We start from the raw sequence: 26,800 nt of genomic DNA, 5'->3' as shown, positions 1-26,800 counted from the left end.
GAAAGCGTGGTCTCCATCAAAACGGTCTCAGGAATGAGAGATTTCACAGGAAATCCTTAAGGGATTAAGGAAAGGTTCCAGGTGTTAAGACTGAGGCTTAGAGATGAGAGGTTTGGGGGAGGTGGGGCAAGTATGGAAGACGGTGAGCTGCAAGCACCTGTTCCTCAGGTCCAGGAATGAGGGCAGCAGGAGGCAGGAAGCCTCTGCAAGGGAAGCTGAGGTGTGAGCCTGTGACAGGCGAGGCAGGCCCAGGCTTCCTGCCAGAACAGGGTCTTGTGCGGAATCAGAGTCAGGGTTGCCTCAGGTCTGTGTTTTCCTGGTGGCCAGACTCACTGGCTAGGCTGGAGGAGACGGCCACTGAGTTAGTCACACCCATTTAGACTCTTGGCTTCCAACCAAAGCCCTGTAGAAACCACTGATGTACAGGGGTACAGGGAGCAGCCGCCAGGCCCCCGAGCTGCACACACTGTAACATGAGGGCTACGATCACCCCGAGCCCCACTGTCAGAACTGCGGGCAGGCAGGGCCCTCAGCGGGAGCCTCCACGTTCCTTCCATTAAGGAGGCCTGTGAGTCAAGCTGGGAGGTTTAAAACGACTCTCCCTTCAAGATAGGAATTCGCTGAAATCCCCCACAAAAGAAAACAAATACAAAAATGGGAGCAGTGGTGCACTCCCGTGGCTGGCCTGAATGGAGGCACTCTGGTAGGTCATTTCTGGGAACCCAGCCCTCCAGCTCCAAGCCCTTTCTGTCTAAGTTCTGCCAGTCACACCCCCCAGGTCCCTGAGCCCCGCGCCCAGCTGCTGCCCACTGTTTACCTTAGTTCAGATGCAAGTTTTACTTTCTCTTCGAATAAAAGCAAAATCCTAAAGTCTGGTGCTTTCCTTTGTACAGATACCGCAGATTCATCTTCTTCCAAAGGTCAAAGCGTTCAGCAGGCCTGACCGCTCGTGAGGCCAGATTTTCCAGTTGATGGGTATTACACGTGGCCCACCTGGGCCCTGCCCTGCCCGGATTTCCAATCTTCAGGGGGGAAAGGCTGGAGAAACTGCATCTTCAACAACCACTTCAGGTGAACTCGATGATGAGGCAAGGCCTGGGTAACGTAGGTGTAGATTAGAACCCCTCTGTTTGCTAACGAGATAGTATGGGGTCCTGCATCCATTTCTAGATAAAGTTCTGGCTAAATTATTCCAGATTCATCCCTAGGGGGTCCCACAGAGTGTAGGTTCTCTCTAGCCCCCACTCCCCCTTCTCTGTGGGGAAAACCAAGTCAAAGACAACCAGGGCCAAGGCACCAAAGTATGTGGGAGGAGTCACTAAGGCGAAAGGCAGCCCGGGGGGCCCAGGGGATGGCCCACTGGCGACGGATATTTTTCCATTGACTTTTTTTTTTTAGAGAGAGTGAAAAGAGACACATGGACATGAGAGAAACAAGATATGTGCCCTTGACCAGAACTGAACCTGCGATCCTTCAGTCCATGGGCTGAGGCTGTAACCACAGAGAAAACTAGTTAGGGCTCCACCGCTTTCTAATAGAAAGCTTTAGGCAAGTTACTTCACCCTCATAGAAGGTGGGGTTGCCGAAACCGGTTTGGCTCAGTGGATAGAGCATAGGCCTGCGGACTGAAGGGTCCCGGGTTTGATTCCGGTAAAGGGCATGTGCCTTGGTTGTGGGCATATCCCCAGTAGGGTATATGCAGAAGGCGGCTGATCATGTTTCTCTCTCATCGATGTTTCTGGCTATCTCTCTCCCTTCCTCTCTGTAAAATATCAATAAAATATATTTTTTTGAAAAAGAAGGTGGGGTTAACAGACTGGGGTTAACACCACCCACCGCCAACTTGTTGCCCTGAAGTGACATGATAAAAGGCCTGTTTGGTATTAGGTAAGTAATAACCTGTTTAAATCAGGCACAGGAGAGAAAGCTGCTGCTCTGAAGAGAAACTAGCAGTGCCTTTGCAGGAAAGGGCTGCCATTTTATTAACAAGATTCCATTCAACAGCTGCTGCATCGCTATCTACATCACAGTTCAACCTGTTGCAAGTACTAGGTGCCTTGGCTGAAAGCAGCCAGTTTATGACTGAGCTGCAAGCAGTTAACACGTAGCTCATAAACTCCTGCAACAGAGAAACCTCAGGAATATCACACGTCGAATGCTGCTGGAACTCTAATAAAGGAGGAATTAGAGAGGAAACTAGACTGAAAAAATGGAGGAAGGGCTGGCATGTGTCAAGGGCCCCCTCTAGCGGTGCTGGAAATAATTGAGATATAGGATATTGGGAGAAAAAATAGCGGCACAGACAAAGCTGAAGAAAGCATCAACCTTACTAACCTTTGCAGTCATCATTTCTAATTCTGAGATGCTATGATAGATTCCTGTTTGAAAACCTCTTCTAGCAAAAGCGGGTGCCTTAGAGGTGACACAATTCTTTACTGGGTGACACGTTAACTGCCTCTCAGACCTGAGTCCCAAATGATTTGGCTTTACACCATGTCCTTCAATTTTCTGTTGTGGTTTTTCTCTTACTATATATATACATATATTTCCTTGTTTCCAGTCCTTGTAAACCATTTTTTTTAATCCTCACCTAAGGATATGCTTAGAGAGAAGGGAACAAGGAGAGAGAGAAACACTGATGTAAGAGAACATCAACTGGTTGCCTCCTGTTCACAGCCCAATGGAGGATCAAACCTGAAACTTAGTTATGTGCCCTGACTAGAAATCAAACCCACAACCTTTCAGAATACGGAATGACGCTCCCATTAACTGAGCCACACCAGCCAGGACAATAACCATTATTTTTAATGGCTGAATAATTGTAGACTTAACTGATGAGGCTAGAGCAGGACTTGGTATCACTGTACACTTGAATGTTTTATATAATCAGCACGCCAAGCATTGGTCTGACCCACACAGATTCCATAAAAAATGACACTCAAATGCTAATGTTCTCTTTGCAGTGGACTTCTACCCACTGATGCAATGACTTGAGAGAGTAAATATATCCATGCTCTCCCTGCAAACCTAATCTCTGTGCTGCCTCATCTTCCTGCAGCTACTGGCTGCCACAAGGGCTGTTACACCCAGGAGACTCTCTGTCTCTAGGAAGGGGAGACTGAGTGCCACAAGGTGGCAGATTTATGGAGCAATTCTGGCATCTTCCAGGCGGAAGACTGGCAGCCAGTCCCCCTAGGACATTGAGACAAGTGACCTGCACTAAAATAGGTGAGGTCTGAAGAAAAAGGGGGCGGGGGGGGGGGGGGAGTGAATAGGTAAAGAAAACGAATGATGGTGACTCACCCATAAACTGTTACTCTAACACAGAGGATCAACCAACACGGTACAAACACAACACCATCTCCCCCATTTTCATAGTTCACCAGGGAGAACAAAGACCTAACACGTCAAGGAGTCCCCTCTATCAACGCAGGGAAGCCTAGGCTTCATTCTGGCTCTGCCCATTATTAACCCTTTGAGTGCCAACCAATATCCTAGGAACTATGCTAAAATTGCCAAGTCATTTTTGCTGATTTTACAGCAGTTTAGGAAAAAAATTATGAATCGCAAGTAAATGAAGTTACATATTCAAAAACGTAAGGAAACCTTTACTACATTGACATATTTAGCAATATCATCATCACTAATACAAGCAGACTTAGAACTGGATGCCATTTCGAAGCTTTGATAGCGCTCCTGGCACTTTTGGCGAAAGACAGGAGGAGTGTGGACCGCGCTCCCAGGCACTCTAGGGGTAAGCTGTGCGTGCTCACTTTGTCATTACCTGGGCAAATTTCCTTAACCATAAAATAAAAGTCTTAAACTAAAAAAAAAAAATCCCGTATCTCTGGATCCTAGGTGTAAGGGCTTGATACTTTTAGCTTAGAGCATGTTGACCAAAAAAGCTTTATTTAAGAAGAGGAAATGCCTTACAAAATCCGAGTTCCTGCCAAACTAAGATTCCTTCTAGAGAGGTATCTGAATCAACCCACTTTATCAAGAATTACTTAATGAGGCCAAAAGAAAGGCCACACCACGCCTCTAAGCAGTAGACCACTGAAATAGATTCTGTCATTTTTCACAGAGGAAAAGAGCTACCTGCTTCTCCCAAAAGTATGAAACCTACGGAACAAGGGTATCTCTATTGCTTCATCTTCACAGAAAAGCAGAGGGTAATTTCTACCTAATAACATAATTTCAAAAGAAATCCTCAAATAAAGAAGGAAAGACATTCCTAGTTTCTTGGTAGTAGGTAAACACGTTGCTGTCACAGTTTTAACTGCATTAGTGTGCCTCTGTTTTCCATTTGCTCTTCCCCTGTTGAATATGCAAATTCAAATTACTTATTCATGTTCTAGGATAAGAGAATATATGCCTGAGTAAAGGTGAAGAAAGATAAAGAATGCCATTGCTACTATAAAGATTCCTTGACAGTGAACACTTTCTGCTCCTCTCTGGCAAGCATCCCAGCAGCATGATGCCACTCCCAGGCTAAGGTGACCATTTGCTGGGTGACAGAAATCTTAATGTTTGCTTTTCCTCAGCACTGGATTCTCTCTTTGTGGGAACTGAACAAAAGTGCTAGTCCTCTACCCTGAGAGTTGTTATGAGAGAAACTCCATTTAAGAATGAACTAAATGTTTTTAAACTCAGGGTTGCTATTGCTTAAATACTTACCCAAAAAAAAGAAATTCTCCAATTCATCTCATACCTTTTCTATACTTCTATTATATGACTATTATACCACTAGTCATTTTTCTCTAAATTGCATCATTTTCTTTAAAATTAGTACTTTACTTATTTTGACAAAATGCTTAACCCACTTTTGCTAATCATCCCATATTTTATTTATTTTTTAAACATATTTTTATTGATTTCAGAGAGGAAGGGAGAGGGAGATAGAAACATTGATGATACAGAAAATCAATGACTGGCTGCCTCCTGCACACCCCACACTGGGGATTGAGTCCGCAAGCCGGGCATGTGTCCGGACAGGGAATAGAACTGTGACCTCCTGGTTCATAGGTTTACACTCAACCACTGAGCCACGCCAACTGGGCCATATTTTATTTTTTTTAAAGTTGCAAAAAGCTTTATAAATGTTACTCTTAAAACCACATTACCAAGTTCTATTAAATAGATTGCCATCTTAAATTAAAAATAATTTTTAAAGGACTGTTATGAGTTTAAAACAGGGGTTCTGTCCGGTTTGGCTTAGTGGATAGAGTGTTGGCCTGCAGACCAAAGAGTACCAGGTTCGGTTCCGGTCAAGGGCCCGTACCTTGGCTGCAGGATCCTCCCCAGCCTGGGCTCTGGTCAGTGCTTGTGCAGGAGGCAATCATCAATGTGTTTCTCTCACATCGATGTTTCTTTCTGTCTTTCCCTCTCCCTTCCACTGTCTCTAAAAATCAATGGAAAAATATCCTAGGGTGAGGATTAACAACAAAAAAATCAATAATAACAATAAATATAGCAGGGGTTCTAACCCTCACTGAGAGTCAGAATCACCTGGGGGAATTCAGAATTGAAGTGACCAGGACACCATCCTGTTAGGATTTTGATCCAGCTGGTATAGGGACAGACTCCCACAGTGTTATATTTTTAAAAGCTTCCTCCATGAATTTAAACATACAGCCTAGATTAGGAACCACTGATATAATTCAACAGAATATGAAACTATTTTTAAAATCTTCTTTTAGGTGAAAACAGACCTTTTTTTAGGCAAAATAAAACAGATATTTAAGAAAAATTTGTTTCTAATTGTACAACTATAAATGAAGCCACATAAAACACAAAATTTTAAAAAGCAAAATTAAGTCATAAAACCAATTATTTAATTGAAGCTATAAAAAAAGAGGCAATATAATTGATAAAATAATTAGGAAAAGATATTTAACATGTTTCAAAGATTTAAAACAGTAACAGGACACTTTACAAAAAGTTGTGTGGGAAATAAAATTCTTAAACTATACATAGAAATGTAACATTACAGAGTATCTTATAAAATACAATGACAGAAATATAAAAGGACAGTGTGTGCTCTACATCTGAAAACTATTAATGACGACCAGATATTTAAGTTTAAATTTACAGTTCCTGGGAATGAGAATCATAATACTATACATATCTTCCAAACCAGTGGGCAACAGTTTCCAATTAACCATGAGTGGTATCATCTTCTACAAAGTCTTTGGCCATCTCTGCTGTGATCACATCGATATGACTAACCTGAAGAATAAATGCCAAAAATAAAATCTGTTAAATCTTAAAGAAATATATCAGTGTTCCCACTGTACAGGGTAATAATTAAAATATACAGCCTATTACCTGTAAGTTTTACATATCAAGTCAAATGACTGATTTTAAAACAAGGACTGATAAAACCTTTATTTATAATGGTGTTTGTTCCATGTGTGAGTTTAAAAATATTCTGCCTTTTAATGCTCTGAAAATACGGACAAGAACTTACGCCTAAGTATTCTTTTGCTGTTTCAGAGAACATTAAGGCTTATTAAAACACCAAGGAAAACGGTCCAGCCAAATATAAATCAATGTACATAACAGTTAAAGACTTCATTAAGAAGCACTGAATGACTAGATAGGAAGACATTGTCTCTTAATGCCAATGGAAAAAAAATCAGTGCAGTGAATGCCACAAGAAAACTGCTAAATCTCCTGGGCACTTTAAGTAAAGTTTTTTCTTTACAAAGACATCATCAGATAAGCAACAACTTTCTAAGATTTCTTTCATGACTTAAGTAACACAAAATAAGAATTCAACAAACATAATGGATTAAATACTACATAAACTTAAACTTCATGTAAAAAAAATTACCTTATTTCTGAATTTTACACCATAGAATTTGTCAGCTGACTCAAGCAGTTCAGGCCTAAAAGTAGTTGTAATAAATTGAGCATGTACAGCAAGTTCCATAATCATATCTGTAAAAACAAAAAAGTAATTTAATAAGACCCTTTTCTTAGATCTTAAAATTTAAAATGCAACTATCTTTACTCTTACTTAATATTCAAAACAGCCTGTGACTCTATTTTTATGCATATACCTACAAAAATTACCACCTTAATTTCTTAAATTAGAAATAAATCTTTAACCCCAATATCTTAGTTCCAGAATATAAAGAAGCAGTAACTTCTAACACAGCATTAGAAATAATGTGAGAACAAAACGCCTTTCCCCAGCTACCACTCCCAAAGATATATTTTTTTTAATTGAACTTACTGGTGTTTTTATTTTAATTTATTGATTTTTTTTGTTTGTTTATTAGAGTAAGACAGAAAGAAACATCACTTCATTGTTCCACTCATTCATGCACTCACTAGTTATCTCTTGTATGTGCTCTGACCAGGAATCAAGCCCATAATCCTGGCACATGAGCTTCTAACCAACTGAGCTAGCCTGCCAGGGCTTTCCCAAAGATCTTCTGAACTTACTAAAGATTAAATACAGATTCTTTAACCACATAATCAACAATGTGGTTGAAACTACATCGAAATACTCAAACATTGAAATACAAGTTTTAAAATGAGCAACTTCTACATTAAAATGTTTAACTCAAGTAGAATTTTCTTTTTTTATTGATTTTTGGAGCGAAGAAGGGAGAGAGGGAGAGAGGGAGAGAGAAAGAGAGAGATTGACTGATTGCCTCCTACATGCGCCCTCAGACTGGGCATTGAACTGCAACGTAGGTATGTGCCCTGACTGGGAACCAAACCCGAAACCTTTTGATGTTCGGGACAATGCTCCAATAAATTGAGCCACACTAGCCAGGGCAGTAGGATTTTCAATTGATTCAAAAAATTACATCTTTCTCACAGAACTTTGCAAAGAAGTCTAATGTTAAATTTTAAAAACCTATTAAAAGATACATTTTATTTACTAGTACATATCCTATCTAGTAACCCCAAATCTCTCAGGCAATAAGAAGTCACTATAAAAAAGTTAAGCTATCATTTTAGAGCATGTTCTCATTGATAAGTGTAAAACCCAAACTGTACCTGACACAGCCTTTCTGTGCTGAGCATCCAGAGCCTGGTCAATCTCATCAAACAAGTAAAAAGGAGCTGGGTCACATTTCTGAATGGCAAAAATGAGAGCAAGAGCTACCAAGGATTTCTGTCCACCTGAAAGCTGTTGCATTTCCCTCATTTCACCTTGTTTTCCTGTAAATGACACCTAAGAAAACATTTGAGTCAATATCCTAAAGGGGTCGAATACAATCACCTCTTCAAATTAAATTGCATACAATGCATCTACTTAGATTTGCAAAATATTTACAAATTACACTATGATAATTACTGAGGAAAACGGGATGTAAAAGCATTTACCCTGATTCCAACTCCAGTGAACTGGTCAACTGATGGGACACTACTTTGTGACCCAGAACCCCTCTCACTTTCACCACTCCCTTCTCCTTCATCCTGAGACTGGCTGCCCTCAACATCTCCTTTCTTCATCACCAAAGTAGCTTTGCCACCAGGTACCAGCTTCTGAAATACTTCACTGAAGTTCTTGGATACCTTAAAATAAATAAATAGATAGATATATAAGGTTGTGTGTCAATTCAAATATAAATTTTGCTTATATGGAACTATACATATTACTGCTTAAAACAAAGACAAGTATGTAAAAGCAATCAGAAGTATTTTTTTAATATGCATTTTTTTAATTGACTTTTTTTAGAGGGAGAGAAGGGGAGAGGAAAGAGAGAGAGAGAGAGCGAGAGAGAGAGAGAGAGAGAGAGAGAGAGAGAGAGAGACATCTATTTGTTGTTCCACTTATTTATGCATTCATTGGTTGATTCTTGTACATCCCCTGATTGGGGATGAACCCAAAACCTTGGTGAGTGGGAACAATGCTCTATGCTATCCAGCCAGAGCCAGAAGTATGGTTTTTTTTAAGAACAATAACAGATGTGATCCTTTTAAGAACTGTGTAGCCTTGGCCAGTGGTGTGGCTCATTTGGCTGGTTGTCATCCTGTGCACCAAAAGGTTGACAGTTTAATTCTCGGTCAGGGTATGTGCCCTGATTGTGGGCTCAATCCCAGGTGAGAGGTGTGCAGGAGGCAGCTGAAAGATGTTTCATTCTCATATTGATGTTTCTCTCTCCTCTCCTCTCTCTCTAAAAAATACAATGAAAATATTTTTTAAAAGAACTGTAATCTTTAAAAAATAGAAGACAGCTGTGTAAAACATTCTAGTTAATATGTTAGCAACTTATATGCTGAATTTATTCAAATGTATTAGATTCAACTATCAGTGGGGAAAAAATCTTACAAACTGAAAAATAAACTGAATGATAGCTGGAGCTTTTGTCATGTATGTTTATTTACTACTAAAAGAAACACCACCCTAGCCGGCTTGTCTCAGTGGATAGAGCAGTCAGCCCTTGGACTGAGGGTCTCGGGTTCTACTCCAGTCAAGGGCACAATACCTCGGTTTCAGGCTCAATTCAAGGCCCCAGTCAGGGTGCATGCAGGAGGCAATCAATGTGTCTCTCTCACATACATGTTTCTCTCTGTATCTCTCCCTCCTGTCCCCTCTCTCTGGGGCGGGGGGGGGGGGGGGGGGGGGAACATACCTGTTTGAAAGTTAACTGAATAGCTTCATATTTTCGAAGTTCGAGTACATTCATCAATTCCATGATTGATTTGTACCCCCTATCCAATTCTTCTTGTCGCTTTATTAACTTTTCCTTTTGCTCAGAGAAATTTACAAACTGGTCTAAAGCTTTTTTGTTAACATGACTGTACTTCTTCAATTCCGTGTTGCACTGTTCAAGTTTTCGAAACAACTATAAGGAGGAAAACCATGTATATGTAAATTCATATATAGGAAAATTTGCAATGAGATTTCAAATTTAAAACCAACTAGATTTACCTGTTTGAGACTCAGTGTTTGATATTTTTCAAATGCTTCCTGGGGAAGTGATCCAAGTTCTCGAATTTTCTTCATACATTCTTCTTTCTTCTTCAGTAGCATGCCTTGTCGATTTGTCATCTTTTCTAGTTCTTTAGTATCATGATTTATAGCATCCATGTGTTCTTTTTCCATATTTTTCCAGCGCTCCATACTCTTCTGAAGTTCCTTAATTCCAGCTTCTGTTTTATCAATGGAATTGTCCAAATCTGAAATGGAGGGAAAAACAAATTAAGCCATAATACCTATTTTACAGACAGAATGTTATTTGATCAAAGGTTTTATTTTAATGGTCAAATCTATCAAAATAAATAGGATTTTTCATGTTTGTTTAAATTTTACTGTGAAAAATTCATAAAACATTGAATTCAGGATAAATTAGAAGTTTACATGAGAATCATGAGTATAGTTTTTATTATTATTTAATGTTTACCTTTAGAAAAAACTAAAAAAGAATCTTATACTCATGAAGTAGGCGACAAGAAAATTATTTCATACTTTTCTCAATAAAATTAACAATTTACGATCTCAAAATAGTCACAAATATTTCAATAAAACAAAGATTACTATCTATAATCAACACCCTGAACTCTGTTCACTATAGACTGTTTATGATGATGGAAAACAAAAAACCATTACTAGATAATTCTGCCTTTTTGGATGTTTCATTTTGTATTAAACAATGTTATAAAATGAATACGCTAAATTTAACTAAAATACCTAAAAAAATTTTACTAAACAATAATTTACCTTCTGATCGTGCCATAGTATCTTTTACTCTTTTATTGATGGCTTCAAGTTCTGAGGTTGTAGCAGTGAGAACAGTACCCCCCTCTGTCTCTCTCAGTTCATTCAGTTCCTGCAACACAAAAGACAGTTATGAGCATTCATCCACAAAATATAAAGGTTAGTTTCAAAATATTATGACTATCAACAGTTTCTATAGCTGTTATGTTTGAATAAACATTCAGAAAACAAAAAAACATACTTTATAAATTGCAAATACTTAAAGTACCATTACAAGGGGGGAAAAGTAATGATATAATTACTAAAAAATGTCTCCACATCTACCTTCTACTGATTAAATATTAATAACTTTTACTGAATACCTAGATTGTGCCAGAATACAAATACAAAACAGTATTTCGATAGTCCTGAAACTGAAGCTTAGAAATATTAAATGATTTATCCAAGATCATACACAAAGTGGCAATGCTAGGCAGGTGGTCACACTGCTAGTTTTTGGTCCCCAAAGTCCAAGTTCTCAAACAGAGCCTCTTATATGCACCTTCAAATAGTTATGGTCATCAAGGAACTCCCGAAAAAGAACATACCTGTTCTACTTGGTCCAAGCGTTTTCTCAAATTCTCATTGAGGTAAGTCTCTACTCGAGTAATAATACCTTCTAATTTAATTCTTTCATTCAGCAACTGTCTGTTTTCCTAAAAGAAAAGAAAATTATTTGTCTACATAGGCATGTACATTTCACATACAGGAATGCCATTAATTTGCTGTCATCCCCATTACTTGTGTTCAAATGAGCATTACAGAGTTTTATATAGGGTGTCCCAAAATTCACGCAAGATTTGAATTTTGCGTGAGCATTAACAACAACAACAAATAAAAGCCTAATTTTACTTGGTTTATTGAATCAGATTCTAATATCTGTTGCCCTTTGATTTCAATCCCTTCAATTTGATAAGCATTACCAAGTACCAATTATGGCCCAGGAGCAGGGACAATGAAGACCAATGAAGACCACGGCTTTGTGTATGTGCCAGCAAAGCCGTGGAGGCCATTTACCCAATGTGCTATTCCATACATAACCCTATACTGTATTCTTTATGAATCAATAAAAAAATTTACAATTTTTAATTATAAACCTGTGTTTTCTATCAAAATTACTTCTTGCGTGAATTTTGGGACACCTTATATCATTCCGAAGACTGTATGTTTTCTTCATTTTCTGTCTTCAAATGCTAGGTTTTTGTGCCTGGTTCTTTTTGTAAGCATGCTACCAAAAATGTTTTTCTTTTCCTGCTTTTAAATCTTTGGACTTAATATTGTTTAAATCTCTGTTTCAATAATAAAATGTTACTAAAATGTTTAATTCAAATAATATTAAATATGTAAAGATGGTCATATCAATAAATATGGCAAAGCTAACAAGTCAAACCTTACTAGTGATAAATATGCACTAAATAAGATAGAATAAAATGAAGATTTCTTGTATAATCCTAACATATACAGAATGGTTCAGAAAAACTTATTAAAATCTTATTTTATTTACTTTTATGGATAAGTCCAAGTGTCATTTTTACATTTTTCCAATAATCTTTCGCATTTCTTTATTAGCAAGAAAGATACTTTCCACAGTAACAGTTATCAACAATTATTTTTCCTGTCAATTGTACTTGCCTGCTGAAGTTGACGAATTTCATCATTCAGTGCATCTACTCTCTTCTGATCTTCCAGACTAAGTTGGGAAAGCAAATCAGTTCCCAGCTCTGCTTTTAATGATTCTCTGGTGGACTCCATAGCATGCAAACTTGCCTCCAAACTTTGTAAGCTACGTTGCTATAAGACAGATAATTCATTTATTAATAAAGGTACTAGTTACTGTATAACTTATAATAGTAAAAAGTTGGTAACAATCTACATTTGATATTAAAGTGAGCTAAGAATCATATCAACTCAAATTAACTATTAGGTATCCATTACATTTGCTAATTAAAACTATGTAGCAATAACATTCATGATGCAATACCATGGGGCTGTGTGGAATACCATATCCCATATCAGACTAGATAAAAATCTTCACGTATATTCATAAGAACCAAAAATAGTTAACTGTTAGAATGTATTAGGGTAGAATAATTGTGGGTAATTTTTAGAAAAAAAATTTTGTATTAGTACTGATGTACCAAATTAATAGTTTTGTCAAACAGCTTCACGTTTATAAGATCAATATATATTTTCACTGTAACAGCAGTTACAATGTGCTTTCTACTCATTTTAATACTCAAAACAAAATGCAATAAAATATTCAAATAACTCCATAAATAGTACTTTACAGACAAAAATGGTAAATTACAAATTAATTACTATCAGACAGTACTATTATGCCATAGTTCAAAATGCCTATTTGTTGAATGAATTTGGAAAGTCTGAATGTGGGCTAGGAAAAGAGACTTTGGGTACCCTTGGGTAATAAGTGTGGATAACCTATTTAACATGGTCCACCCAATTCTATATAATGAAAACATCTATAATAAAAGGCATACTTACGAACCTTCGGCATAAAAGTTTTTTCTGACTGCTGCCTCTTCTCTTTTAGCATCTTCATTTCTGATAATATGCTATCTCGAGATGCTTTAAATTTCCTTTGCTGGGTCTCTATCTGCTGCATTTGGTTCATCAACTGGTCAATTTCATTATTAATCCATATGCAAGGCTAAGAAAAATTCTCTCCAAGTTGTAAATACATCTTATGTTCTAAACTCTCTTCAGTTCTTATAAACATTATTTTGTATCCCCTTCCTTTTCTTTACTCTTAAATAGGTTTACTCAAATTTATGGGCCATAAGAATGTTGAATTAAGTGGTGCTCACCCCACCATTTCTCTTTCAAAATAACATGTTATTTTGCTAATAGCTATACCAATCAACCAATCAATATTCTTGGAAAACCCTAGAAGAAGCTAAATGAAATATAACAGTATTTTTTAACATCTTTTCATTAAACAAATACTTATTGTGTAGTCTATTATGCTTAAAGCATCAATTATATATGGAAGTTATGTATAAAGAGGCCTTCCTCAATGTGGAAGAATAATTCTCTCTCACTGGATTATCAAATATGGAAAGGTAATTGGTGTCAATCTCCTTTTTCCTAGTATTTCACTATGCTCTCTTAGTGGTAAAAAGTTGCCAAATTTAGGCAGTTCTCAAAGTATGCTGTGTAGATCTCTGCAAAATCAAAACTAGGATGTTTACCTTTTTCTCAGTGCTGTTGCTTTCACTGATGGCACAGAAGCTATAAACTCCAATTTTTTAAAAATGCCAGTTTCAATTAAGAATATTTTAATGAAGCAGTAAAAATGATTATTTTTGCTGCTCGAGTATCTGTATTTTTAGTATTGTGTGACATAATGTGAAGTACACATAAAGCACTTTTGCCTTAAACCATGGCTGTTTTAAGAAAATGAACAGGCACAACTATTTCAGTTGTAAGCTATACTAGCCATTCTTTTTTATGTGTGTGTGATTTTGAGAGTACCTTTATTAAAGCTGAGGACAGTGAAACAAGGGCTGAACTAGCCACTCTTAATGGAACACCATTTTTATGGATTTTGACAGCCATTTCCTCCACCCTACTAAATCTCAGCCAAATGACCACGATATAATAAAATCTAATGGACATTTTTCAACCTTATATATTTAATTTAATGTAGTATTTCTAATTACCTCCCCTCCTTCTTCCATGAAACACTATCCTGGTTTTCCTTCTACAATTTTCTGACTAATCCTCTTCAGTTACCTTATAACCTTAAATTTTAGTATTTCTTGAGTTCTTTCGCTCAGAAGTAGACTCACTATTAGCTATTTATCAGCAAAGTAAAGGATCAATGCTATAATAGTTTTTACTGCTTTCAGAAGTTAGATAAATATAAGCTTCTATGCTTAAATAAAAGTCAAAGTAAAACACATGGAAGTTTTTCCCATTGTATATATGAGAAGACACACCTAACATGTAAAAGATTATATATTCTAACCAAAATGCAGTTCTCTCTCTACAGTGGCACAAGACAAAAAGATATTTTCAATATTTCTGCGCAGGTTTTCATTGAGCTTTGCTTCAAGCTCACCTAGTTCTTCTTCCGCTTTTCTAACATCTTTTTGTAATTCAAGTCTAGATTTCCTTGTGTCATAATAACCTCCAGTTAGAGCACCCCGATGACTAACTTGGTCACCTATAAATAAAACATAAGAAAGGTAGTAATTCTTTATAACAACTTTACTCAATGATATACTGACTTACAATCAAACAATATTTCCAATATTAAAATATGCATTTTAAAAAAATGTGCTTTTAGGTGAGCCCAAACCTCTGCTAGAAAAGAAGTGCTAAAGACTAATGGAGACATGTGAACAGGACACAGAACTAGCTTGGAATTCCCACTGGCCATATTTGGGAAAATTTGATAAAAAATAAGTGACAATGTAGTAACACATGGAATAAGAAAAGAATCCATTAATCATACTGATACTTTAAAAATAAGAATAAAAGGAGAGGGCTTTCTTTACAGAACAGTGACAGCTAATAAATATAGAAGCAATAAAAGAATAACCATTCTGAAACCCCCAGTATATTAAATGAGTCAGACAAGGATCAACAAAGGATGCTAAAAAAGTTGCGGGGGAACATGATATTCAGTATTCTTAAAGGACAATCCCACATATCATTTATTAATTTAAAAAGGGAAAAAGGTACTTTGCTAGTGGTCAAACTTAGCATCACCAACAGTGGGACACATTATGTGATACTATATGTACATATCACTATGCCAAGAATTTTTAACCCAAATCTAATGATAAGGAAGCAAGAAGACAAATCCAGAGAATGGACATTTTTTGAGAAAGTCAATTTCTGTGGGTAGGAAGAAACAGGAGCAACTGTCCTACATTAAAAGAAACTAAAGAGAAGACATTGCCTGCATCCTGGATAGAAAAATAATTTGAATGTGGTAATCACTTCATAAGATATATAAATGTCAAATCACTATGTTGTATACCTGAAACTAATATAATATTGCATGTCAACTATACTTTAAAAAGAATTTTTTATTTTATTTTGGGGCAATTGAGAAAATCTGAATGTAGGCCCTTTTTAGATTTTATAAGGTTAATATTAAATTTCTTAGGTGTAACAATGATATCTACACTAATAAAAGAGAAACATGGTAATTGGTGTAAGACCGCTACCCTTTTCATTGGCTAATCAGCGAGATATGCAAATTAACTGTCAGCCAAGATGGCGGCCGGCAGCCAGGCAGCTTGAAACTAACATGAGGCTTGCTTGCCTCAGTGACGGAGGATCGGAGGATCGTTGGAGGAAACCAATGTTCCCCGCTGCAGGCCTCTGGGTGGGCAGTTTAAGAAACATTGTAACAAATACCGCCGGACCTCAGCCAGCAGATTCGCAACATTGTAAGCAAAGGCCAGAAACCTACTTTCAGCCGTGGAGGCCTAAGAGCTGGAGCCAAGCCTCAAGGTATAGCTGGCCCAGAATTAAAAAAAAAAAAGAAAAAAAGGAGCAGTTGGGAACTTCAGTCACTCCCAGCCTGAAAACAGCCCTCAGCCCTCACCCAGACTGGCCAGGCACCCCAGTGGGGACCCCCACCCTGAAGGGTGTGTGACCAGCTGCAAACAGCCATCATCCCCTCACCCAGGCTGGCCACGCACCCCAGTGGGGACCCCCACCCTGATCCTGGACACCCTTCAGGGCAAACCAGCCGGCCCCACCCATGCACCAGGCCTCTACCCTATATAATAAAAGGGTAATATGCCTCCCGGCACCGGGATCAGCGTGACAGGGGGCAGCGCCCAAACCCCCTGATCGCCCTGCGGCTCTGTGTGTGACAGGGGGTGGGGCCCCAACCCCCTGAACAGCCCTGCTCTGTGCCTGATAGGGGAGAAGCTCCCCAACCCCCAGCCCTCCACGGGCCCTGCTCTGTGTGTGATGGGGTAGAGCCATAACCTCCCCATCGGCCCTGCCCTGAGTGTGACAGTGGCGGCGCCCCAACCCCCTGATCGGCCCTGCTCTGTGGGTGATAGAGGGCGGTGCCCCAACCCCCTGAATGGCCCTGCTCTGTGTGTGACGGGGGCAGCGCTCCAACCCCCTGATCGGCCCTGCTCTGTGCGTGACAGGGGGTGGCGCCGCAACCTCCCCATCGACCCTGCCTTGAGTGTGACAGGGGACAGTGCCCCAACCCCCCAATTGGCCCTACCCTGAGCGTGACTGAGGGTGGCATCACAACCTTCCAATCTGCCCTGCTCTGTGCATGACGGGGCGGCGTCCCAGTTCCCCAATCGGCCCTGCTCTGAGCCCAACCAGGGGCTGCACCTAGGGATTGGGCCTGCCCTCTGCCACCCGGGAGCAGGCCTAAGCCAACAGGTCGTTATCTCCCGAGGGGTCCCAGACTGCGAGAGGGCACAGGCTGGGCTGAGGGACCCCCCCCCTCCCCCCCCGGGGGCACAAATATTTGTGCACTGGGCCTCTAGTTATAGTTATAAAGGAGAATCTCCTATTCTTAGGAGATACGTAATTTTTAGAGATCAAGGGTCATTATTTTAAAACTTATTCTCAGATGGTTCAAAACAACATTTTTACATATATAGAGACAAAGCTGGAGGGTGGTTTACCTTCTTTCATCAACACATAAGTATTATAAAGAGAAGGGGAAAAAAATGAAGGCAAGTGAACCTATGTATAAGAGGTTCTTAACCTGGATTCCACAGATAAAATTTAGGAGATCCTTGGCTTGAGTGTGAAAAAATTTATATCTTTATTTTTATGTTAATCTCAAATGAAATTTAGTAATTCCTTCTATAATGAATGAGACAAGAACCACAGTACTATTATCAGTACTTGTGACTTTGTTATCAAGAAAAATAACAGATATTTTCTATCAGATAACACTTGTCACAAATCTCAAAATATTGTTTACATGCAGCAGAGTGCTTCAAAATTATGACTTACTAGAGGCCTGGTGCACGAATTCATGCACAGGTGGGGTTCCTAGGCCTGGCCAGCAATCAGCAGGGCCTGCCGGCTGGGGATAGAAGTGAGGGTGGGATAAGGGAGGGGGACAGGGCATGGGAGGTTGGCTGTGGGAGTGCACTGACCACCAGGGGGCAGCTCCTGCGTTGAGCGTCTTCCCCCTGGTGGTCAGTGCAAGTCACAGCGACTGGTTGTTCCATTGTAATGGTTGCTTAGGCTTTTACATATAAATAGATTAGACCCACTGCTAAATCTTGTTTTTGAATACTTAAGAATTACTATGTCATATTTTTTTAAATGTTGTGATAACCATGCCAATGTGCCAATATAATTTATGGGTTTTTTTTATGATCAATGTTTAAAAACATTGAAAAAGGATCCATAGGCTTCATTCATCAAAGAGCCAAAGGAATCCATGGTGCAAAAAAGGTTAAGAACCTCTATTATAGACCAAATGATTATACTTAACAGACATCAACTAAATATAAAGTGTGGACCCTGTTTGGATTCTGACTTAAATAAACAAACTACTTAAAAAATAAGAATTGGACATAAATTTTTAAATACTCTTAAAACTTAAATGGGAAATAAATCCCATTACAAACCTTCCAGGGTAATGCAGTCCATAGTGAAAGCACGGGCCAACTGGGTTGAAACTTCCATGCTACGACAAATCAGTGTTTTTCCAAACACATGTTTGAAGGCTTTGTCAAATCTGGGATTATACCTCAATTTACTTATCATAGGAATAGCATCCTAAAAATGAATATTTTGTTAGAAAACAAAGAGATCACAACACAGTTAATTAAAACATGCTAGCAGAATTATTAATTACATCTTTATGAAACAGAAATAAACACAAATAACTTTATATTTCAAAACTATAGGTTTTTATACTGAAGAAGTTAGAAAAATCATTCTGCTAAAATATCCTGGAAATAGTGCCCATTTAATCATCTAGGTTTTCAATAGTAGAGCAGTGATAAAGAGCTTAGTAACAAGCTGCCTAACTTCTCTATATAACAGTTTTTTCATTATACAATTGCAATAACAGTATCTTTCTCATAAAGTTACTAAAACTAGACAAATTAATATATGTGAAACAGCATAGCATCTGTCACATAAAAAGGCAAAATAAATGTAAACTAATAGTGTTTCCTCAAAATGTTTTAATTTTATTTTATATCTATTTTAGTCAGAAAAATAGTTTTCGGATAAAATAAGAATAAAAGGCGAGGGCCTTCTTTACAGAACAGTGACAGCTGTTTTGTTTAGGTAATGAAAAGGGAAGCACACTACATGCATTCTTTTGTCTTGCTTCATTCACAGGTAACATTTGTGACTCAATTTCTCCTCCCCAAAATTCAAATATAATTTATAGATTTAAAAGAAAAAGGGGCCTGGGCCCTTTGAGTAGCTTATAAGATTCTCACTGTTCCTCTGGAATTGTTGATCTTTCTCATAAGGTTTTAGCTCTAACCTTAGAGAATAATAAAATAGTTGCTACTATCATGAACATTCTGAAAGCAAATACCTCAAAGCACTTTCCAAAAATATACCAGCTAGTAACAAAAGCAACATTACACTTTCAGGCCTATCATCTTGCTAGATGTTTTAAATTTAATTTATAAGCCATTAAAACAGTGTATTTGAAAAACTTATTACTCATTTTAAATGACAGTTCCTCAGGGAATTCTCCAACTACCTAACCTTAATTTTGTCTCCCTAGAATACATTCTCAAAGTATCCTCCATTTCTGTATTTTAATACTTTGCACCGTTTCCAATGATTTGTTTCATGTTGTGACTGTGCTCTATGGGGAAAAAGGCGTATTTATTTCACAGACCATGTGAATTCTAATGTAAAGTGCCTGTGCACTAAGCATGGATTGAACATGAGGAAAAGTAATTTATTGAAAGAAAGACCTTAATAGGCCAACTCACATTGGTTTCAGGATAGGCAGTATCCCTTACATCTAACTTATTAAGAGGCAGAAAAGTGACCTCCCCAGGAAGATTCATTTTATTAAACTCCATCAAAATCTTCGTGCTGACTTCGTCTGAATCAACAATATGATAAAATAACCTACATGTAAACAGAACAAAACACATTTTTATTGTTAGACATTTTTTAATCACTAGACTTTAAAGTGTTATAAACATTTAAATTATTCACTTCCTTTCTATGCAATCCAATTTATATGTGGGTGGAGAGAAGAACTACTAAGAAAAATCAAATCGTTACCACTCTAAGGAAAAGCCCCAAAAGGGGAAAGTTCTAGCTTCTACAATTAGAAACAAACACTTGGCAAGTACACATTTAATTAGAAAATTAAGTAAGTAAGTGAGGATACAAGAAGATAATGGGAGACATATTGTACTAAAACTACAAAAAGTTGTTTCTTACTCTTTATTTCCTCTTTCCTTTAAAAACTCAAGATATCAAGCAAATAATCTCACCTGTTTCCAGCAGTGACTTCCACACATGTGTAGAAAGCAGGCTCACACTCAAAGTTATTCATCACTATGCCATGATAGCCATTTTGAACATGCTGATTTATTCCTTTTCGACGAAAGTGGTCTAGCACTTTGTTTATGCTGTCTATTCCATTTAAAATGGCCTGTTTAGAAGTGAAAAATATTAAAATAATTTACCAATGGCACTCTTGCTGGTAAAAAATAAAACCATATCTCCATATTAAAAAATATGCCAGAGATTCAAGTAAAAACACCCTCTCCAACAACACATGCCCCTTGGAAATATGCCAACTACATGCAGTATCTTATATTATTAAAAGTACTATCATTAATAGCATGCTTAAACAATACCCATAATTTCATATTTATAAGACAAGTGATTTGCACTCTACTCTTATTTATTTCCTGGAACCAATGACCTACAGCTTGAAAGCTAATTTTCGTGTGATAGCAACTGACTCAATGTAAACTGAGGTAATGAAAAGAATCCGCTCACCTTTCCTGTTGCCGCTCTAAGAAGTTGCTGTTTCTTTTCAAGATCTTCTCTTTTAGCAGCAAGTGCTTGCTGTTCTGCATTCTCCTCTCTCCACAAGTAACTAACCAATAAAAATTAGACTGTCTTTAATTTCAAAAGCATTAAGAAGGCGCACTAACAGTATACAAAATTTAGAGTAAAATAATGAAATCAAACGTATTTGAATAATTTTAAAGACCATTTAATAGTCAGTTAGCATTCCTCCAAAAAATTGACATATTTTAGTCTATACTAACTTTCTTTCACTTTGTAATTCATCTTTCTTATTTTTTACTTCATAGTATTTTCTGTCCAGTTCTTCTACTCGAGCTTTGACTTCATTAAGGTCCTGATCCAGTTTCTATGGAAATAAAAATAATTCAAATTTAAAATCCAATTTATTTCTCCCTTCCTCTCTAAAAAAATCAATAAAAACAAAAAACTACCATATGTATAATATTAAATTGTGCTGGTCTTTTTAAAATTAGTGCCTGTCTTATGTATTTTAAAAGTAACATGGAAACTGTTAAAAATAAAACTTAAATAGGTAAAACTATACATTTATCTCTTTGGAAAGATTTTTACAAAATAACTGTAATAGTTCTTACATTATACTGCTCCAAATTTTTCTCTTTATTTGCCTCAGTGTCCTCCAAATCCTTATGTATAGCAGCAATCTGTCTTTTCTTATCATTAATAGCTTGATCTAAAGACTTGAGTTCTTTTTTAATCCACTTATCTCTTTCTTCTTTTGATGTAAACTGGCTTCCTCGACCCTGCTTTGCATAAAGATCCGTTCTTTCCTGGGTAGCTTGGGCCAATCTACACAAGACAAAAGAGAATGGATTGAAAAACAGAACAGGAAATAAAGAAGTTTAATTGCAATCAATACATCAAGAGTACATAAGAGAAAATAGCCATCTAAAAATTCCATTTAAAAAGGTACTAAGTATAAAAAGCAACTGTTATCTGATAGAGCTCCTTGGGCTAGTACTATAAAATAATAAACTTACTTCAAAATCACAATTTGTCAGGTAAAATAGTCCATACTTTAAGAATTTCAGATAGAAAATGTCTTCACTCTAGGTTTGCGATAGTCGGTAAATCTAGACATTCTAGTAACCCATTCTCAGGAATTTTCAAAAATTCTCCAACTATATTTAATTATATAAACATTTAAACTCCTTACAACTAAAGATACTATAAAGGTTAAAAGGCAAGAGAAAACATTCAAACCACATAAAATAAATATTAATGCCTATATTACATAAAGCAATCCGATACAAAAGAAAAAAAAATTTTTAAAGTGCAATTCACTAAAATGAAATATAAGTGGCATATAAACATGATAATGCACTAAATCATAAAATCAGCAAACACTGGCAAGTCCAATCTACAAATACATACTAAAATGTCTAGCTGTGAAAACAGCATTGAATAAAAAAAGTGGCAGAAAAAAACATGAAGTAACACGTCATTTGGTGAAAAAAACGAACACGAATTATTTAAAAAGATCCAACATCTAGCTATGTTATTTTAGACATCTTATTTAGCCTACTCGAGATTCAAGTTTGGCTCATATGAAGTGGGGATAATGTGGTTCTCTTAGGGCCTTTGAGTAGAAAGAATGTAGACAATATATGCACAATAATGCTTGGCCCACAGTATTTGTTTAACATTGGCTATTACTCTGTAATGTACATTTAACTTTTGCCTTTAATTCTGTGCCTTCTAAACCCATGACTATTTAGGTTCTAGAGAAAACCTATGCAGAAAGTTAAAAGTGGTGGTGAAAAAAATCCCAAACCTAGCAATTCCTCGCTCTTCTTTTTCTTTTACACTGTTGAATTTGGGTTCTGTTTCTGCCAGTTCTTTCTGTTTTTCTTCTATTTTTTCAAGCAGCTTCTGCCTCTCTTTTAATAAGCGTTTCTGTAAATAAAGCAAGATAAATAAAAATGCAATCTGCTTAAAAATCTTTAACTTATATTTCTAACATAAAATGTTTTCTCATGAGAAAATTGATCCTGCAACACAAAACTAATTTTTAAATGTAAGAAACAAAGAGATAGTAATGAGTTGCTATGTGAGTGCAAATTATTTTAACCCTTTGCGGTCATATTAAATTTGGACATGGGTGTCGTACTGGTCGGAATTAATTTCCATTGAAAGAGCGGTGATACATAACATGCAAGATTATGAAGGATAAACAAGATTTATTAATTCTTTTTTGGAACTACGTCACTACTAGTAGAATCACTACAAACGTTATCACTTTCTACGTCAGAGTCAGTATTAAAGGTGCCAAAATAAAACTCTTCATCGATACTTTCAGATTCGCAGTACACTTCTTTCGGTAACTTTCTTTTTGCCATTTTGGAATATTATTTTGAAATATCTTAACAAGCGAGAATGCCTAATTATAGTTAAACGTAATTTGTAAAGCTTTATTTGAAATTCTGCGAAGTATCTCCGAAGCTTGTCGATTTCTTCACTCTCAAAAGGCGACTGACTCGCCACGGTGTTTTGCATGGCGAGTGTGGAACGACCGCGTTTGTTTATATTGAGTTTCGATATCTCTGATTTGTCGGGGCAATGTTTTGGTTAGTGACAAGGTGGCTTAGACACTTAAGAGCTTTCAGAGAAATTATGAACTGATACATGAATGAATAGAGTTAAGATTCGTACGGTTCCTTGCTGTGGTGGCTGAGAGCAGACATACGACCGGAACGGTAAAAAAGCTTTGGTGGCTGAGAGTAGACAAACGACCGCAAAGGGTTAATGTGCCAAATCTTTTACAAAAATTCAAGCATGCACCCATCACAGAAAGGACTCTTAGTCCTCCTCATCTGAATATTTATGTCTTTCATTTTTAGCATTTTAACTTACCCTTTGTTCACTATTGCCTGCCAATTCATCTTGTAAATCCTTTGCTTTAAGCTCCAACTTAGTCCTCTGCTTAATTTGTTCTTGTCTTTCAGCACTGAGCTGCTCCTTTTCTTCTTTCATAGCTGAAATTTTTGTTTTCAGTTCTCTAACTTGGCGTTCAATGTCCTATTCAAAAGTTTCAAATAGAAATGAGTCGGGCAAGTAGAAGTACAACAGCAGAATTACACCACTAGAGGCCCGGTGCACGACATACATGGCGGGGGGGGGGGGGGGGGGGGTTTGCCCCGTCTGCACCCCCTCGCAGTCTAGGAGCCCTGGTGGGGTGTCCAACTGACGGCTTTGGCCTGAGGGGAGCAGGCCTAAGCCATCAGTCGGACATCCTCAACGCTACCACAGAGGTGGGAGAGGCTCCTGCCACTGCCACTGTGCTCGCCAGCCGTGAGTCGGGCTCAGCGGTGCTCCCCCTGTGGGAGTGCACTGACCACCAGGGGGCAGCCCCTTTGTTGAGCACCTGCCCCTTGGTGGTCAGTGCGTGTCATAGCAACTGGTCATTCAGCCATTTGGTCAATTTGCATATTAGCCTTTTATTAATACAATTAGTTTTGTCCATTTTTTTTTCTTTCATTTACCCTTTCAGTACTCTGTGTTTCCAATACTCAACCCCAGTGACACCCCACTTAAAGTTATCATTCCCAATTCTGGTACAAAGGTCCTACTGTGGTAAAAAAAAAAAAAAAAATAGCGTAGGTTTAGTTTGTAATCTTACCTCCATTTTATCTCTTGCATCCTGCTGGGCATCTCTTAATTGTCTGGATTTTTCTCCACTAGTTTCTCGCTTAGCAGAAAGCTAAAAACAACAACAAAACCAAGCTATTATTTCTAACTCATCTTGCATTTATTTAATTTTTTAAAATACCTAGTTAAATTTTTAGATACCTGCTAAAATTGTCATTTACATTAAAAAATTTTTATCAGAAAACTTAGTGGTTTTTTTTACATAGGAAATTCCCTAAAACAAATTTTTGTACAAAATGTCAGCAATAGTAATTACAAAATACATTTTTAAAAGCTAAGAAAAAAAATTCATAAAACTTTAAAAGGTGGCTTCCTCTCATCTTGGTCTGAGACCCCACCTGATTATATTTCAGATATACAGCAAGGCCAACGTGGGCCTACACATTTTTCTCAGAATAGACCGAAAGAACAAATTTGTTAACTAATAAATTAAGGGGTTTTCAAATTTAATTTTCTATTTAAAAATCACTGAAAAGTATAAATACAGCATGAGTTTAACACATTCATAAGTAATAAAAATTAATCTGAATTTAAGTGGCAAAGGTAAATATTTTACCTCATCAAGTTTAGCACGAGTCTCGTTAAGTTCCTGATTGTAAATGGTATATTCCAGGGCTCGTCTCATTTTATCCCACTTCTGATACTGAGCTAGTTCTTCCTTTTCTTCCTCTAAGGTATGTAATCTCTCTTCAATGTATTTTAACAACTCATTGATTTTCTCCCGTTTGCCCTCTTGAAAAAAAAAGGGGTGGGGGGGGGATGAAGGAGTTCAATACATTTTTATGTAATATCTCTTCTCAAATATACCATGAGTTAAACTTAATCTTAAGAACTACAGCAATATTTCTTTGCTATTATGGGATAACCAAATCTAAGATAACAAAATAACAAAATGGCAATTATGATGCTTTATTATGAAAAGCAACAGAGAACAAACTTACACATGGTGACACTGATTCTCATATACATGTGGTAAGGATCTCAGTTTAAGCTTCCTTTAAAAGCTTAACATTAAAAAACACAAAACCCTAATATCATTGGTGACACTGATTCCCAATTTTACAATTATAGCATTACCTATAGCTGCTACATATTGTATGCCTATTATATTCCAATTGTGCTACTTTGTTCCTCTACTCACCACTATAAAACATGAAAAAGGATTTTACAGATAGGGAAGCTTTGAACTAGAGAGATCAAGTCTAAAGTTACAGTGTCAGTTAATTATTAGTTAGATTTTGAATCCAGGACTGTCTGACTCTAAGCTATGACAGGACAGAGCACTTGAAGAACAAAGTGGGTTTCCATAATAAATGCACTAATGATGAGTCTAAATTCGAAGTTTTACATTTACTTGCTCCTGAACCCCTTTTTTTCTTTTAAGGAATACATCCAAATTTGTTATCTCACACAGAATGATGAGGACATTAGAGGCACAAAGTAGTTGACCTAAAAGGGCATTACTATTTCACAGTAACAATTCTTTATTCAAAGGAATCAATTGGAAATCTCAAACCTTAAATTGCTTAAAACTAATTTTCTCTCCATTCAACATACAGGCAAAGTAACATACAATATACTCCTGAGATAGAAAGAACTCCTTTCCATTACAATACAATGAAAAGTAATTCACAACAAATAGAAATAAGGTACAATCACATTTCTTTTACCTGTTTCTTTCATTAAAGAAATACTTTCTTCTTTTCGTTCATCATATACTCTAGTACCAGCTACTTCTCTTAATAGTTTTAGTCTCTGAGAATCTGGTGCTGTTGCCATTTGGTTGATCTAAAAATTTTGGAAAAATAATTATTACAGCACTACAGACTGCTCTTTAAGAACTCTACGTTGAATGGGTATTCACATAAGTTGAGTTCACTAATCTAATTTGTACAGTACATAAGTATACCTATATACCTGTATTTCCTTTTACGAAAGTGAAATTTACCCAAAAAAATCCAAGATATATATTCATAAGTCTAATTTATGATAAAACCCTCCAAATTACATGACAGAGGAATATCCCACCATCTCTTTTTCTTAGTCAATTTGATAAGGTATAAAAGATGAGATTCATTCTAAAGGAACAAAGTATTTTTAAGAGGGGAAACCATAACTCACTATGCATTTTTTTAAAGCTATAATGATACTATTGAAAGTGTAACAAAAATGGTATTCTTAAAATATAGATTAAAATAACTGTCTCACAGGGGTAGGGTGTATTAAATAAAATAAGCAAAAACATCTTTAGTATCTCACAAATATATGGCAAAGAAAATACATGACAAAGAGTGATAAAACCTAATTATCATGAAACGTTATATAACAAGCATGAGTTTCACATATTCTTTAAAATAAAATTAAGTGCTAAAGGTAAAAAATGCTATCACTGCATTAAAAATTCAAGTG

The 26,800-nt window shown here is 37.0% G+C and overlaps 1 protein-coding gene across 1 annotated transcript in view; it reads right to left on the bottom strand.

Annotated features, from left to right (window-relative positions):
- Window positions 1-4,827: 4,827 nt before the first annotated feature.
- Window positions 4,828-26,800, bottom strand: part of SMC3 (structural maintenance of chromosomes 3) — a 31,885-nt gene continuing 9,912 nt past the window's right edge. The window contains exons 8-29 of the mRNA XM_081105134.1: window positions 26,062-26,179; window positions 24,948-25,123; window positions 24,363-24,443; window positions 23,597-23,761; window positions 22,518-22,639; window positions 21,319-21,532; window positions 20,968-21,071; window positions 20,693-20,792; window positions 20,179-20,339; window positions 19,663-19,804; window positions 18,325-18,475; window positions 14,757-14,909; window positions 13,230-13,381; window positions 12,356-12,514; window positions 11,272-11,379; window positions 10,688-10,796; window positions 9,899-10,146; window positions 9,600-9,812; window positions 8,347-8,538; window positions 8,017-8,194; window positions 6,836-6,942; window positions 4,828-6,228 (exon numbers count right to left, since the gene is read on the bottom strand). Of these exons, the coding sequence (XP_080961260.1) occupies window positions 6,157-6,228; window positions 6,836-6,942; window positions 8,017-8,194; window positions 8,347-8,538; window positions 9,600-9,812; window positions 9,899-10,146; window positions 10,688-10,796; window positions 11,272-11,379; window positions 12,356-12,514; window positions 13,230-13,381; window positions 14,757-14,909; window positions 18,325-18,475; window positions 19,663-19,804; window positions 20,179-20,339; window positions 20,693-20,792; window positions 20,968-21,071; window positions 21,319-21,532; window positions 22,518-22,639; window positions 23,597-23,761; window positions 24,363-24,443; window positions 24,948-25,123; window positions 26,062-26,179 (3,225 nt within the window). The 3' untranslated portion in view covers window positions 4,828-6,156. The remainder of the gene's footprint in view (window positions 6,229-6,835; window positions 6,943-8,016; window positions 8,195-8,346; window positions 8,539-9,599; window positions 9,813-9,898; window positions 10,147-10,687; window positions 10,797-11,271; window positions 11,380-12,355; window positions 12,515-13,229; window positions 13,382-14,756; window positions 14,910-18,324; window positions 18,476-19,662; window positions 19,805-20,178; window positions 20,340-20,692; window positions 20,793-20,967; window positions 21,072-21,318; window positions 21,533-22,517; window positions 22,640-23,596; window positions 23,762-24,362; window positions 24,444-24,947; window positions 25,124-26,061; window positions 26,180-26,800) is intronic.

Source organism: Myotis nattereri (assembly GCF_964212035.1).
Source record: "Myotis nattereri genome assembly, chromosome: 13".
NCBI lineage: Eukaryota > Metazoa > Chordata > Mammalia > Chiroptera > Vespertilionidae > Myotis > Myotis nattereri.
This window is presented reverse-complemented; position numbering and strand designations above follow the sequence as displayed.